The sequence below is a fragment of the Heloderma suspectum genome, chromosome 16, assembly GCF_057233095.1.
Source record: "Heloderma suspectum isolate Gila_16-S chromosome 16, 16-S_ref, whole genome shotgun sequence".
NCBI classification, from domain to species: domain Eukaryota; kingdom Metazoa; phylum Chordata; class Lepidosauria; order Squamata; family Helodermatidae; genus Heloderma; species Heloderma suspectum.
Genome location: NC_139473.1, coordinates 8,306,913 through 8,320,250, shown reverse-complemented (window position 1 = coordinate 8,320,250; position 13,338 = coordinate 8,306,913). Strand labels below are relative to the sequence as shown.

The window sequence follows — 13,338 nt, the reverse complement described above, 5'->3', positions numbered from 1 at the left end:
CTTTCTTGGAGGCAACTTTTAAAAAGAAAAAAAAAAGGACCAATTTCGGAAAATTCATTGTAGCCATTTTAATTTATATTTTCCTTGGCTGAAAAAGTGAATGAAGAACCATTGCACAGAATGAGGTGGAAGAATTCCGGACAGCAGTGCTTCAGACAGAAATATGGAGCTAATTTTGGGGAATGCTACCCTCCCCCTGCGGTGTAAGAAAATTCCCTGCATGCACGGATCCCTTTATATGGAGGAGGGCAGAAAGTATACTAAAATAGCCCTCCCCATGGGTTCTGAAGTGGTACAGTCCAGAGTTCTGCTGCCTCATTCTGCACAGTGTGTGGATAAAGGTTCTTAAGTTTGGATCTGGGCTTCTGTCAGGTGTGTGGGAACTGCATTTAGGATAACTGTGAACACGCTCCTCAGAGATCGCTCTCTTTTTTGTTTGTTTGTGTGTTTAAACTCCCAGGTGTATGTTCGAAGGGCATACATTGCCTATGAGCTGAATAGCGTTCAGCACCGTCAACTGAAAGACAACACTTGTGTGGTGGAGTTCCAGTTCATGTTACCCACTTCGCATCCAAACAGGTTAGGCCTGAATGCAGGTACTACTGAGCCAATCTGGAGGGCGGGGGGATTGGAGACCGGGGTTGTGTGAGGAGTCGGGGTGGGTGGGGGAAGCTGGAGTTTTATACATGTCTGTTCTGTTGCATTGTGGGAAATCTTGGCCGTTAACGCCAAAGAATCTGTGTTGTGTTGTTCATTGGTTATTCCAAAGGATGGAAGATGAATGGGGCCAGTGCATGCATTAATGGCCGCCCCATGCAGGTGGTTTCTAAATTGTTCCATGTGAGGGGCCAATTCATCTATCTCCACATCACCACATCAGCTTGCAATCTCTACAGAGAGCAGTAATGTGTTCCGTGGTAGAATAAATGTCCACGCTGCTCCGTCTTGTAGCTGGCGATCATCTAAACCACACTCTTGGAATTCCGAGGGCCTCTTCCAGTGTGTACAAGTATCGTGGTAAAGTTCTTCCCCCTAAATCTGGGGTGAAGACAGAAGTAGTATAAAACTGAAGCGCACAATGAATTCTCGAGCTGCGGTGTAATCTTGGCATCCTCTTAGAAGTCTGAGGGGCTTTTCCAATGTATACAAGAATCGTGGGAAAATCTCCTCCCCCGCCGCAAGCCTGCCTAAATCTGGGGTGAAGACAGACATAATATAAAAAAGCTCATAATGAATTCCCAAGCTGTGGTGTAGTCTTGGCATCCTCCCAGTTTTGCAAAATAACAGACACGCGTGCATACCAGCAAATCGAATGCTGGTTCTGCTGTAACTTTTAATGCAAAAGCTTCCAGGAAAAGCTTCATCTACACAAGTGCTATGTTAGGTTACTGTTAAAAGTCCAGGATGGAAGGGCGCTTTGTGAAAAGCTTGGGAAGTCCTTAGAGAGAAGGGAAAACTCCGCTTCCTTCCTGAAGATTTCGTTGCTGGGGTGTGGGGTGTTGGAGGCAAGGAAGAGAGTTGTGTCACTCACTCAAAAACCTATAAAACAATTGGGCCTGTTCATTTGTTTGTTTAAATAGCAATACTTAACCCAGTAATTCCTAAACTGCATATTCATACCCACTCGGACGCTGTGTTCGGACTGTCCCACTTCACACTGCCTGAGGGGATGCACACCATTTTTGAATGCTCTCCCCACCTGTGTCAAAAATTAGCACGTTGAAGACAGAGGTTCTAGCTCAGCCCACTCCCTCATATGATGGTTTTCTACTTTCAGGGAGTTTATCCATAATTAAGCATTTTAAAACAATGTGATCCCCCCACCCCCACCCGCAATCTGAAATGGCACAATGCAATACATCACTACCAGGCCTTATTACCTCCTTCTGCTGCATGTACAGACGTAGACACCGCTGGAGGTCACGTAATTTTGCTGTGTGTCTGCATAGATTGCGATTGGATCATTTTGGTTGTTTCTGACATAGAGGTGCAACAAAATCGCCTGATCTGAGAGGATTGGCAGCCGTGGTGTAGTGGTCAGGTTTGCAGTACAGGCGCTCGACATGATCGTCCCCATAGCCTCGCCCCCAAGGACAGTTGAAAAATGAAGGCAGCCGAGTTGATCCATATCAACAAACCAGTCCTAGCAGTTTCCATCTCCAACAGAAGCAGGTCTTTTGTAGAGCTCTTGGGTTTTAACTGGCCATTCAAGACCAAGCCACCCCCAAATTACCTGGCATGACAACAGGGAACAATATAAAAACAGAAGAACATCAGAAGAGCCCTGCTGGATCAGACCAAGGGTCCTTGTAGTCCAGCATTCTGTTCACACAGTGGCCAACCAGCTGCCCACAGGCAACCCACAAGCAGGACATGAGTGCAACAGCACCCTCCCTCCCATGTTCCCCAGCAACTGATGTACATAGGCATACTGCTTCTGATACTGGAGGCAGCACATAGCCATCAGGACTAGTAGCCGTTGGTAGCCTTCTCCTCCAGCAGTTTGTCTAACTCCCGTTTAAAGCCATCCAAATTGGTGGCTATCACTACATGTTGTGGCAGCAAATTCCATAGCTTAGCTCTGCGCTGTGTGAAGCAGTCCTTCCTTTTATCTGTCCTGAATCTCCCACCCATCAGCTTCATGGGAGGACCCTATTGGGTTCTAGTATTATATTGTGGGGGGGATGTCTTCGTATCTACATTGTCTACACAATACATAATTTTGTACACCTCTATCATACATTGTTGCTGGGGAAATTCCTTGCTACTGTGAGGATCGCAGCGAAGCTGAGCAGTAACAAGGAAGTCTGCGGGGTTGGCCGATGACATCAGTGTTCCTGCTACTAAAAGCAGTGCTGGTACTGCATCCCTCTAAGCCCTGGTTTCACTACACCATGACAACCTGCCTAAATGTCTGTATGAGTCGCCATTCCGCACTTCCTGGTTTTCAGTTTGGGGAACAGACTTGGAACAGTGGCTGCAGCTTACACAGAAACTCAGGGACCGAGCTCCCCCGACAGCAGCTTTGTCACACTCTTAAGTCTTTTAGGGGTGTAAAGGCTCTGGTTTTTAACTGAAAAACACTTGAGTTTGCATCTGCTCCTGGAAGATCGGAAAGCAGTATGGTGTAGGCCAGAGAGGACTGGAGTTCTTTGGGGCTGGGAACAGGGTGGATTGTGAACTGCCTTGCCCGCCTTTGGCCACTGGGTGTCACTGTTGATCCATAACCAATTAGTCAAAAAATAAAAACACAGGAACTCACCAGCCCTTTTTGAAAAAAGAAGTGCTATTTTCTTCTTCCTTTGTCTCCCACCTATCCATTGCCTTTTATTTCATACTCCTCCTCGTTTTATGTTTGGCAGGATTGGCCGATGAGGCCTGGTCTCGGTTCATTGAGAATCCATCAGTACATCTCATGAAACGTTTTTTTTCCTGCCCCCCCCCTCTTCAAAATCTGGTTTTGCTCGAAATGAATGAGTCCTCCAAGCCCAGCTGCACAAAGATCTCTCTGCAGTGATATAAATGGGCCATTGAATTTGGTCTCATCTGTTCTCTTCATCTCGACAATATTTGCAAATAATTGCATGCTATTTTGGAGGACTGTTTTTTTTTTTTTTTAAATAATCCTGGATCCTTCCTCAACAACCCGGCTATTCACTCTTCATTTCCTCCTCTTACCTTCTGTTGATATCATCCCTCTTTCTCAGTTGATCCCCATCACTTGGCATATCTTTTGAGAGAGCCCTTAAAGCAGCCTTCCCCAACCTGGTGCCCTCCAGATGTATCAGACTACAACACCCAAACGATGGGACTTGAAGTATGGAAGGCTGCTTTAAAAGTTGCCCTGCACTGATATTGTCAGGCAAAACTAAACTTGGAGGATGAGCACTTACTGCCTATAACCGTGAGGTGTCGGATACAGCACTTGCCAAACTCATGGGTGGTGGGAGACACGTGTAGGGCAGTTCTGGCACAGACCAGAGAGTGATTCTGGCCCGGAAGCTTCTATAGCAGTCAGGCCTTAAACACAGAAATGTGCAGCGGTCCACTTCTTCTGGTCAAGAAGCTTTTATGTTGGTCTGGCTGGTTTATCCACTAGTCTATACCTCCACACCTTAAAACAATTTTTAAAATTCTACACCAGCAAATGCTGAATTCATACAAATGGGGACGATTTGCAGAATGTCTCTTATTTTGCAGAATCCCGGTTTTCTCAATGGTCCACCTCCAAGCATTGGAAGTGTTAGACTTTGCCAGGTTTCTGGGCTTTTACCAAGCATTGTTCCCATCATTCATTTCGCACATACCTTTGCAGTCGCAAAGACCAGAAGCTTATTTTTCAAACACACATACAGAACGAAATGAAAGCTGAGATTTTCAGGAAGCCAAATTCTGTGCCCATTACCACATTTGGTGCAGAGCCTTGCCCATAATGTTCTTCTTCATGCCGGAGGTGGCATAACTCAAACCCCCACCGGGCATCCCTTAGACTCCAAGTTTGGGATCTGCTGTAGGCTCGAGTCCAAACGAGGATGGTAGAGCTAGATTGAAGCAAGTACTTCCCCAGCCGAGGCTTAATACTTGCCCGCGGCTCAGCTCTGGCATCTCTTTTAATACTCCAGGGCTTGGATAGGAAGCTGTCTTACACAGGGTCGGACCATCGGTCTCATCTAGTTCACCGGCCAGCAGCGGCTCTTTAGGTTTCAGGCAGGACTCTTTCCCAGCCCCACCAGGAGACGTAGGGGATTGAACCTGGAACCTTCTGCATGCAAAGCAGGGAGTCTGTGGACTATCAGAAGAAGGAACAGACAGGAAGTGCAGAGTGAGAAATTAGATCCGGGGCGCCAACCCTTTTGGTGTGGTGGGCACATTGCAATTTTGAGAGAGTGTTGTGGAGGCACTTACAAAATGGCTGCCGGGGATGTGTGTGCGTGCCCATTCATAAAACGGCTACCATGGTGGGCATGGCCGGTCACAGAATTCTAAATTTCCCAGCAGGCCAACTGATGAGACTAAAAGGGAAGCAAGTTATCTAATTCCAAGACAGAGGTGGGGGTCTGAGCTCCAAAACACAAAGCCACTGTTTTGAACCCAAAGAAAGATGGTGCTGGAGGGTGGCCCCTCAGTTTGCAGGCAAATTGCAGCATGCCAGCCTCCCAGTTAAAAAAAATGAATAATATCTTAGGAAACAAAATAAAAATCAAGTCAGGCAGCGAGCCTGGCTGGCACCAAGAGAGATGTTTGTGGGCACAGTGGTGCCCACGGGAACCACATTGGAGACCCCAGAATTAGAGATTCCCCATATATTGACTATTAAAGAGCACAGGTTCCAGATCAAGAGATAGTGTTTTCTGTAGGAGCTGTGGCTGAGTCCTGTTCTAGAAGGCAAGCACTGCCTTCACCCATGACAATGGTCTGGGATTGTGCGCAAGGGAGCATTTCCGAGCATTGAAATGTAATGGGCATGTGCAAAACCTGCCCCAGTCTAACTTTATTGGACACTAATCCACAGGATATAGTCAATTTTAAAGGTGTCCCTGCATGTACTTCTCTTTAAATTCTGTGCCCAGGCAAGCCAAGTTCTGCACCCTATATAAATTAGCACAGGTGGTGCATGATTTCTCTTACTTTCCCTGGTTTTATTCTACAGTGTTTACTGTTTTTTCTTCTGCTGGTCCATGCACAGATTTAAAGAACTATGTTCACACTGACATTGGAAATCTTCAGCCATTTCTCTGGCTTCTGAGCTTTCAGCAGGCATTGCTCACGTATTTTCAGGTATATCTTTGCAGACATGAATGCTAGAAACTTGATCTCTTCTTTAAAAAGAAAAAAAGCTGAAATTCTTGAGCTAAATTCAAAATGTAACAAATAACACTTTTTGAGACATTTCCCTTCTGCTCCTATAGAAACCAATGATTTGGAGTAGTGGACGTTTCTTGGTTATCACCTAAGAAGGCTTTGTATACTATTAGCCTTAAAGAAGGAATTCAAAATCTTTTCTTGATACCAAGTCACTTTCTGCAACTTGTTTAAATTAGGGTGCAATCCTATGTATGTTTAGATAGGAAAAAGTCCAACAGTTCCAAGTATTCTCCAGCCAGCCATGCTGGCTGGGGAATGCTGGGAGTTTTAGGACTTTTTTCTCCCTAAACATGCATAGGATTGCACCCTAAATCAATCACATTTGCATATAATAGCTTGTGCATAATTTTTGCTGGTCATCACGGGATCATGGTGGGGGGAGACCTTTTTTAAGGTCCTGACACCCGTTCTATTATTGCTTGGAAATCCTGTATTGCACCCTTCCCTGGCTTCTGAAATGGCCACCCTTTTACAAGTTCACCTTTGCAGCCATAGGGACTAGAAGCCCACATAATCTTCTTTGCAAATTAAATTGAAGACTGTGATTCTCACAGGATGCTGGATTGATATTCCCAAAACCAAATTGTTATGGAAAAGGTGTAGAATACACAATCTTTCTAGTAAGGTGTTGCTTTTTATGGATGTTAGAAGAATCTGCCCTCCATCAGGATTGTAGCAAACGGTAAAGATGTAGAATGGATTCTTTTTTTCCCTGAAAGGAAGCAAAATAAGAGGGAAGTAAAGTCCCCACCCACTGCCACCCATTGTGGCTGTCCTGTCACAACTAGGGATGTACGGATTTTGTAAAATCTGTTCTGTCTATGTTTTGCAAATTGTCAAGTGCCTTTTGTTCCATTGTCTGCTCATTGATGGAATTGGTTTCTCTTCCAGGTTCCTGAATTTGTGCAGGTTTGCACTGGCGAAAATGTGCACCCCCCCCAATGTGCATGTTCATGCTTTAGCCTACGGGGGAAATACGCCTTTCCGGCTGGTGTTTTCTTTATTTTACGTATTTTTCTATGACTAAATTTGCATAAAATTCTGGAAAGTAAAAACAATGGCCCACATGTCCACGGGATCTTTCCTTTTTGGGAAAAGCCGGTCCACTGCAGAATCTGTGGATTGGATTCATAGAGATCCGAACTCATTTAATTCCATTGCGGATTTCTCTGACATCCCTACATCACACTGCGGGGACCAGTTTGTAAGGTTCAAAAGTCTGGAGAAATAGATATATCTCAGCCGGCTTAGCAAAACAGCCTCCCCTCCATCAGTCACTCGGCTCTTGATATGAAATCAGCTGTGGTGGCTCGTGGCCCGCAAGCCACGTTAAATCCTGGAAGGATGAGCGGAGAACTCTTGGGAGTGTATCATTAGGACACGCGGGGTCCCTGCTCTTTGCTGTTGGCAGAGTCTCATGGGGAGAACGCCAGCAGATACAGGGAGGTGAGTGCTGCTGGGACATCTGTAAATCCCTGTAGTTTCATGCTGTGGGTTTGATGTGAATTAAGCAGCAGGGAGCGGCAATTTGCCCACTGCTCCCTTAGCTCGCCTGTTTGAGAGAGGGCAGAATCTTCCCACTGAGCAAGGAAAGGGGGCTATTGAAAGGGGCAGCCGGCAAAATGGAGCCTGGGTAATCAGATGCGACAGCAGCGGCGGATTCGAGTTGGGACAGATTTCAAAACAAACATTTTCTGGGCTTGCTTGGCAGGCCTTTTGTGTCCTGAGTATCTTCAGCAAGCAAGCAGGCAGGCAGGCTTGGAGGATGGGTGCTGGTGGTAGAGAGAAGAGAAATCCAGAGGAATTGCCCCACAGCTCTTGTGTTCTCAAGCCTTGTGTCCTCTGAGGTGGTTCTGTTTAGATGGTTTCAAGCTGTTTTGCTGCCTTAGGCTTCTCATTTTTTCATGCAGCTTTCCCTAACCTGGTTCCCTCCGGATATGCTGGACTATGACTCCCACAGTCCTCAACCAGCATGGCCTAACAACTTCTACAACTCCGGACAGGTTGTTCATAGCATTCCTTTCCCAGTGCAATTCCTCTTGGGAAGACCCATACTAGGGGCACGTGCTGGTTTTTATGAGAGTTGAAAAGTGCGTGAGACTGAGGTTTCACATCCACACATGTTTCTTTTGTCTTACTATCACTTCCGTTCAAACAGGTTTGGTTGGTTTTGGTTTTTCTTGAAACCGTACAGAAATCTGCCAATGCTGTTTGACCAGACCCAACACCACAAACAGGGATTCCTCTTCCATATTGCCTTCAACATCTCTGTGGGTGTGGTGGGGCTGTGTGAAATAGCCTCAATGGATGGATTTTGTTTTGCTCATGGCAGGATTTGGCCAGTTCCTTAGGAACATAGGAAGCTGCCTTGTGCTGAATTAGACCATTGGTCCAACTAGCCAGTATTGTCGACACTGGCTGGGTTCACACAATACACAGGTGGTTAATAAGCCATGGTGGCCTTAACCAATTCCACGCATGCTGGTCGCGTGCCAGCTCATTTCCCTAATTACCCTCGCAGGGCATGGTTTCTTGTGTTGTCCTAATCTGGTTAGGGTGGCTTGTTGGGGTGGTTAACAGGCCACCCAGAACCCATGGCCTGTTGACCACCCCCAAAAGTCACCCTGACTGGGTTTGGATGACACAAAAAGCCGCAGTGGGGTGTAAATGGGCAACTTAGCACCCCTGGGCCAAGTTACTTATTTACTTTACTTATTTACTTAAATAAGCCACAGTGGGCTGCGGTGATCATGCAAACCTGGTCACTGGCTGGCAGCCGCCCTCCAGGGTTTCAGGCAGGATTTTTTCCAGTCCTACCTAGAGATGCTGGGGATCAAACCAGAGCAGGTGCTCCACCACTGAGCTATAGCTCTAGGGGATTTCTCCCCACCCTTTCCCCCACTGGCACTCTGCATGCATGCATAAGCCAGAGAACTCAGCCCCATTCCTTTTGTTGCATCTGGCACCTTTCAAAGAGTCGATTACAGATGACCAGGCTGTGGCACTGGCCTGGACTGAGTGGTTCCCTTACCGTCATTTTGCTTTCCACGCTGCTGGTTATTCTGAAAACAGCATCCATTTGCCATCTTAGTGCGCTGCAAATTATCTCTCCCCCCCCCCCCATGTAGGGTGTACGGGTCAGCTAATTCTTTTGACATTTTCACACATCAGGAGGAGTGGTGACTCACCCATGTGCTCTTGTGGCCGGGGGTGGCCAAAAGGACCCAAGATGCTTGGCTCTTCTAGCTAGAACCTTCTGACCGAATGAGGGTTTCATTCAGCAAAAAGGTTTCAGCCGTATTGGTGGTTTTGGTTCCAGTTTGTGTGGTCCGCATTTTATGTGCCTTTGTATTTTGATGACGTTCAGGTGTTTGGGTTTAGGTGTTTGTGTGGTAGAGTCCATCTCATCCATTGCATGAAGCATTATCTTCAGTTGGCGCATGCACGCATGAGTGTGTACACGTTGTGTGTGTACAGTTGTGTGTGTACAGTGAGAGAAAGAGAGGTACTCTAAAACAGCCTGTCCTAACCAGGTGCATTCGAAATGTATTGGACTACAGCTCCCAGGAACCCCAGCTAGCATGGCCCTTGGCTGTGACAGCTGGGAATCATGGGAGCTGTAGTCCAACACAGCTGAGGGAATCAGGTTGGGAAAAGCTGCTTCAAACAGTGGGGCCAGATGGTCATGAAATTGTCTGTGATCACCTCCCTACCCAAGCCACCCCTAAGCTCAGCAGTGGAAAAACATTTCAGCCTCACAGCACATGCTACTGGTGAGCCAAAAGTTGCCCTTTTCTAGCCCAAGGAATTTCAAAGGGAGACTCTAGCATGAAACTGCTGAATTAGAACACATCAGGAAGTTTGAATCATGTTGTTTAGGGCTCAATCAAGACAAGAGTCAGCTGGCCTAATTAACATAGCAAAGCTAAGATGATTGAGCTACCACCACTTACTCCTGTCATGAATAGTTTTTGCCTCATCTTTGGTGTGGAAGTGTAATGTGGCACCTGGGTTTTCCTCTTTAGCTCTTCACCATGGTTCATGCAACGATTTATTACAGGTGCAATTTGGAGACATGGCCCAGTGAAATGTTTACTCCCCACCCAGACTTCCTCATGAAACAGCAGTTTGAGTTTGAAACAAGTTAAGTTGTGGTCTGGCACTGCACTGGAGCACTTGCTGGCCATGATCATGGGTTAGCATGTTGTCTGAACCCAGGACATTTTCCGCAGGGTGCCTCGTTAACCATGCAGTGTGGCTTATTTTTCTTTAACAAGCCACCTTGAGAACCCATAGTTTGTTGTTAGGTTTTTTCAGGGTGGTTAACAACGTACTGCGTGGTTAACAAGGCACCCTGCGGAAAATGTCCTGGGTTCAGACAGCACACTAACCCACGGTTCAACAAACAACCCACACTCGACCACTGAGTGTGGGTTAGCGTGTTGTGCGAACAGCCCCATCGTGGGATTTACTTCTAAGTAGACATGGATAGAACTGTGCTGTCGAGCACAAACTTAACTTCTCCCAGAGGGGCCTTGAAAGTGCTTAACTTTGGCTGGTGAGTGGCCCTTCCTCTCAACCTCTCTGGGTTGCTGGCCTCCTGTTCATGTCTTGGGGCGGGATGTGGGGAGGGCAAGGATAAAACAGCGCAATTGGGGCGAGGTAGCTGCCCCAGCATGCTGAAGTCTGTCCAGTCTGTTCTAATTGCTCTTTAAGAGGATGGCAGAATCCCAGAATCAACCCCAGTACTTAAATTTGCTTGCCCGTTTGCCATCTTCTGAAACTCCCCCTCTTCCAAGCTCTGTTTCTGCCACCAACGTGCAGAAATGGGTGTGTCATCTTCCATCACCTAACTTGTCTCTGCTTCAGCTTACCCCAGCTGTAAAATGGGTGCACTGCTCGCCTAATAATGGCTGTTATTTATTTATGTGTGTGGGAAACGCTTTGAGATAATCTAATGATAACATTTGGGGAAGGGGTGTGTGGGGGGGGTCGGTGCAGGGGGGGGGAGCAGTACCATGGCTACAGGCTGCTGTCTATTTTGCTCTTGCTTTTTGGATTTTGGTGCTTAGGAAAAAAAAAAAGTCATATGGAAATTGGTAATAATTTTTAAAAAGCCTTCTGCTTTGCTCAACCAAAGAAGCAATTAGTTGGGAGATAGGCTAGTTAAATTGCTCTTTTAGGGTTACGTGGAATTTCACTAGGCACAACCAAGAGGATATAGATCCAAAGATGGTGTAGAAAGTTGAATATGCATGTCCCCAAATGGTACTACATTAAAAATAACCCTACACATTGCAATGTACCTTGTGAGTCCTTTTCTTTTATGTAATGCACTTTACAATCTGCACAGAGTAATAACCTTGCATAGAGCTGGAGTACCTCACTGCTAGTTTTCAACAGTTGGTTTAAACTGTTCTGTTATTTTAAGTTAATTCCTTTAAAAAAAATCATTAAAATCATTAATGTCTTGCAGCATAATTCTATACAGGTTTACTCAGAAGTACGTCCCATTGAATTCAGTGGAGCTTACTCTCAGGTAAATGGATATAGGATTGCAACCTTCATAAACGTGCATCTAGTGTTTTGCAGCCATGTTGACTCTTAAAGGTTTTGCTGTTGTGTCTCTATAAAGTGCATGATGTAAAACAATAAATGCATTCCTATTATAACATGTGGCCCCAGTCCAGAGGTCATTACTCACATTGAAGCTCTGCTGAAAATAATGGGCTGTAAACTATCCACAACCAAATTGTTACATTGAACTTTCGACAGGACTTAAGTGCAACTAACTTCATTGTGGTTTTTTATGTTTCGTTTTTGTGCTGTGGTACCTTTCAGGGAGTGTTTTATTGTTTTGTGATGGGCCAGCTCTTTTGAGAGGAAAGGCAACTTTCTGCAGCATCTTTTTGGATCGATTTCCTCTTGTCGAGTGGTGCTGGATTGGCAAGGCCTTCTTATCTCTTGACTCCCAGTGGCCCTGCCTGAAACGGGTGTATCAAAATTTTTGGCTTCTGTGAATGCAGTTTTCTGGCTTCCGCTCCATACACTGGCTTGAATGACGGTTCTGATTTTAATTATTGATATATTCATTTTAATGATGGCTTTCACTAAACAATCCGTAACTAACTGTGGTTGTTTAATTACAGAGGGAACATACCCACGCTCAACAGGTACAGTAATTCTCCTCCTTTTTAGACCTGAGACAAATAATGATTAGTTAGAAGGATGTGCAGCTTTAACACATTTTTAGTTTTGGGTTTTAATGATCTAACCTGATTTCATTTTTAGAATCCCTGTTCTCACTAAGAACCATAACAACAACTCCTCCTTTAGTTGTGTGTGTTTTTTTTAAGGCCCCCCCCCCCTTTTCAAACATGTTTTGCTTCTCCTTTTCTATTTCCCTTCCCACATTTTAAAAAGGCAGCATTTGCATGCTATGGAAACTAACACCACGCACTCACAGGCCTGCCTTTCTTGCTTTGCAAAGTAGCTCCAACCCTTGGAAGCAAAAGAACTGGAAAGTTGCTCTGCTTGCTTTCTCCGCGTTTTGTTTTCTCATCCTATAGCAAGGTGGGCATCAGCTGGCCATCCTCTGACAGAGATTTGTTGTACAACGGGCATCTAATTCCAGTCCATTTTCACGAGAGATGCTGAAATCGTTCTTTGAGCTTCCTGGGCAATCACCCATATTATGTATGCTTGAATGTGTCATTTTCCAAGGCAGGGGATCTGAGCAGATGAGACTTAGTCCCTTCTCTCTCCTCTCCTGCATCCTGGATTCAATCTGGGGAGGAGGACAGAAAAGCAGACAGCACCTTTTCCCTTGCAGGGTCTCGGTCAAATTAAGATGGAACTTCCCCAGTTCAGTAATTTGCTTCTACTGGCCCTTCTGCAGGTGAGAAGTCCCATCTTAATTTGACTGGGACCCTGCAAGGGAAAAGTGCAATCTGCTTTTCTGTCTTGTGGTTTCTGCCTTGCATGACCCAAGTCTTTTTTTTAAAAAAACAGGCAGTGGGGTGGGGGTTCATCTCCATGACAAAAGTGTGTGGAGAGAAGGAAATTTCTAGGGTGAAGTTTAAAACAAAAGTAAACTATTACCAAAAAACACATATTTTGCCCATGAACAGCATGTAGACCAGCCTTTCCCAACCTGGGGCCCTCCAGATGTTGTGGACTATATTTCCCATCATGCTAGTTGGGGATAAGAGGAACTGTAGTCCTCCACATCTACTGGACGCAAGGTTAGGTAAGGTTGATGTAGAACAAATTCCACCGATGAACGAGAACTAAACCTTCAAAGTTCCTTGGGGAATAGAATTTACTCTTGAATCATGATCTCAGATCTGTGGGTTTACGAGCAAAGAGCCTGTCCCCTGATTCCCATTCCTAGTTCAGTCCTACCCTTTTCAGTGGGCCGAGGAGGCATGAGCAGGGATTTTAAAAAAGAATATTCACTGAGGGGAGGAATGA

General features: G+C 45.6%; 1 protein-coding gene across 3 annotated transcripts in view; it reads left to right on the top strand.

Annotated features, from left to right (window-relative positions):
- Positions 1 to 13,338, top strand: part of ACACA (acetyl-CoA carboxylase alpha) — a 264,931-nt gene that overhangs the window by 130,686 nt on the left and 120,907 nt on the right. For all 3 annotated transcript variants that reach the window (XM_084822406.1, XM_084822405.1, XM_084822407.1), the window contains 2 exons: positions 461 to 579; positions 12,015 to 12,038. In XM_084822406.1, the coding sequence (XP_084678532.1) occupies positions 461 to 579; positions 12,015 to 12,038 (143 nt within the window). The remainder of the gene's footprint in view (positions 1 to 460; positions 580 to 12,014; positions 12,039 to 13,338) is intronic.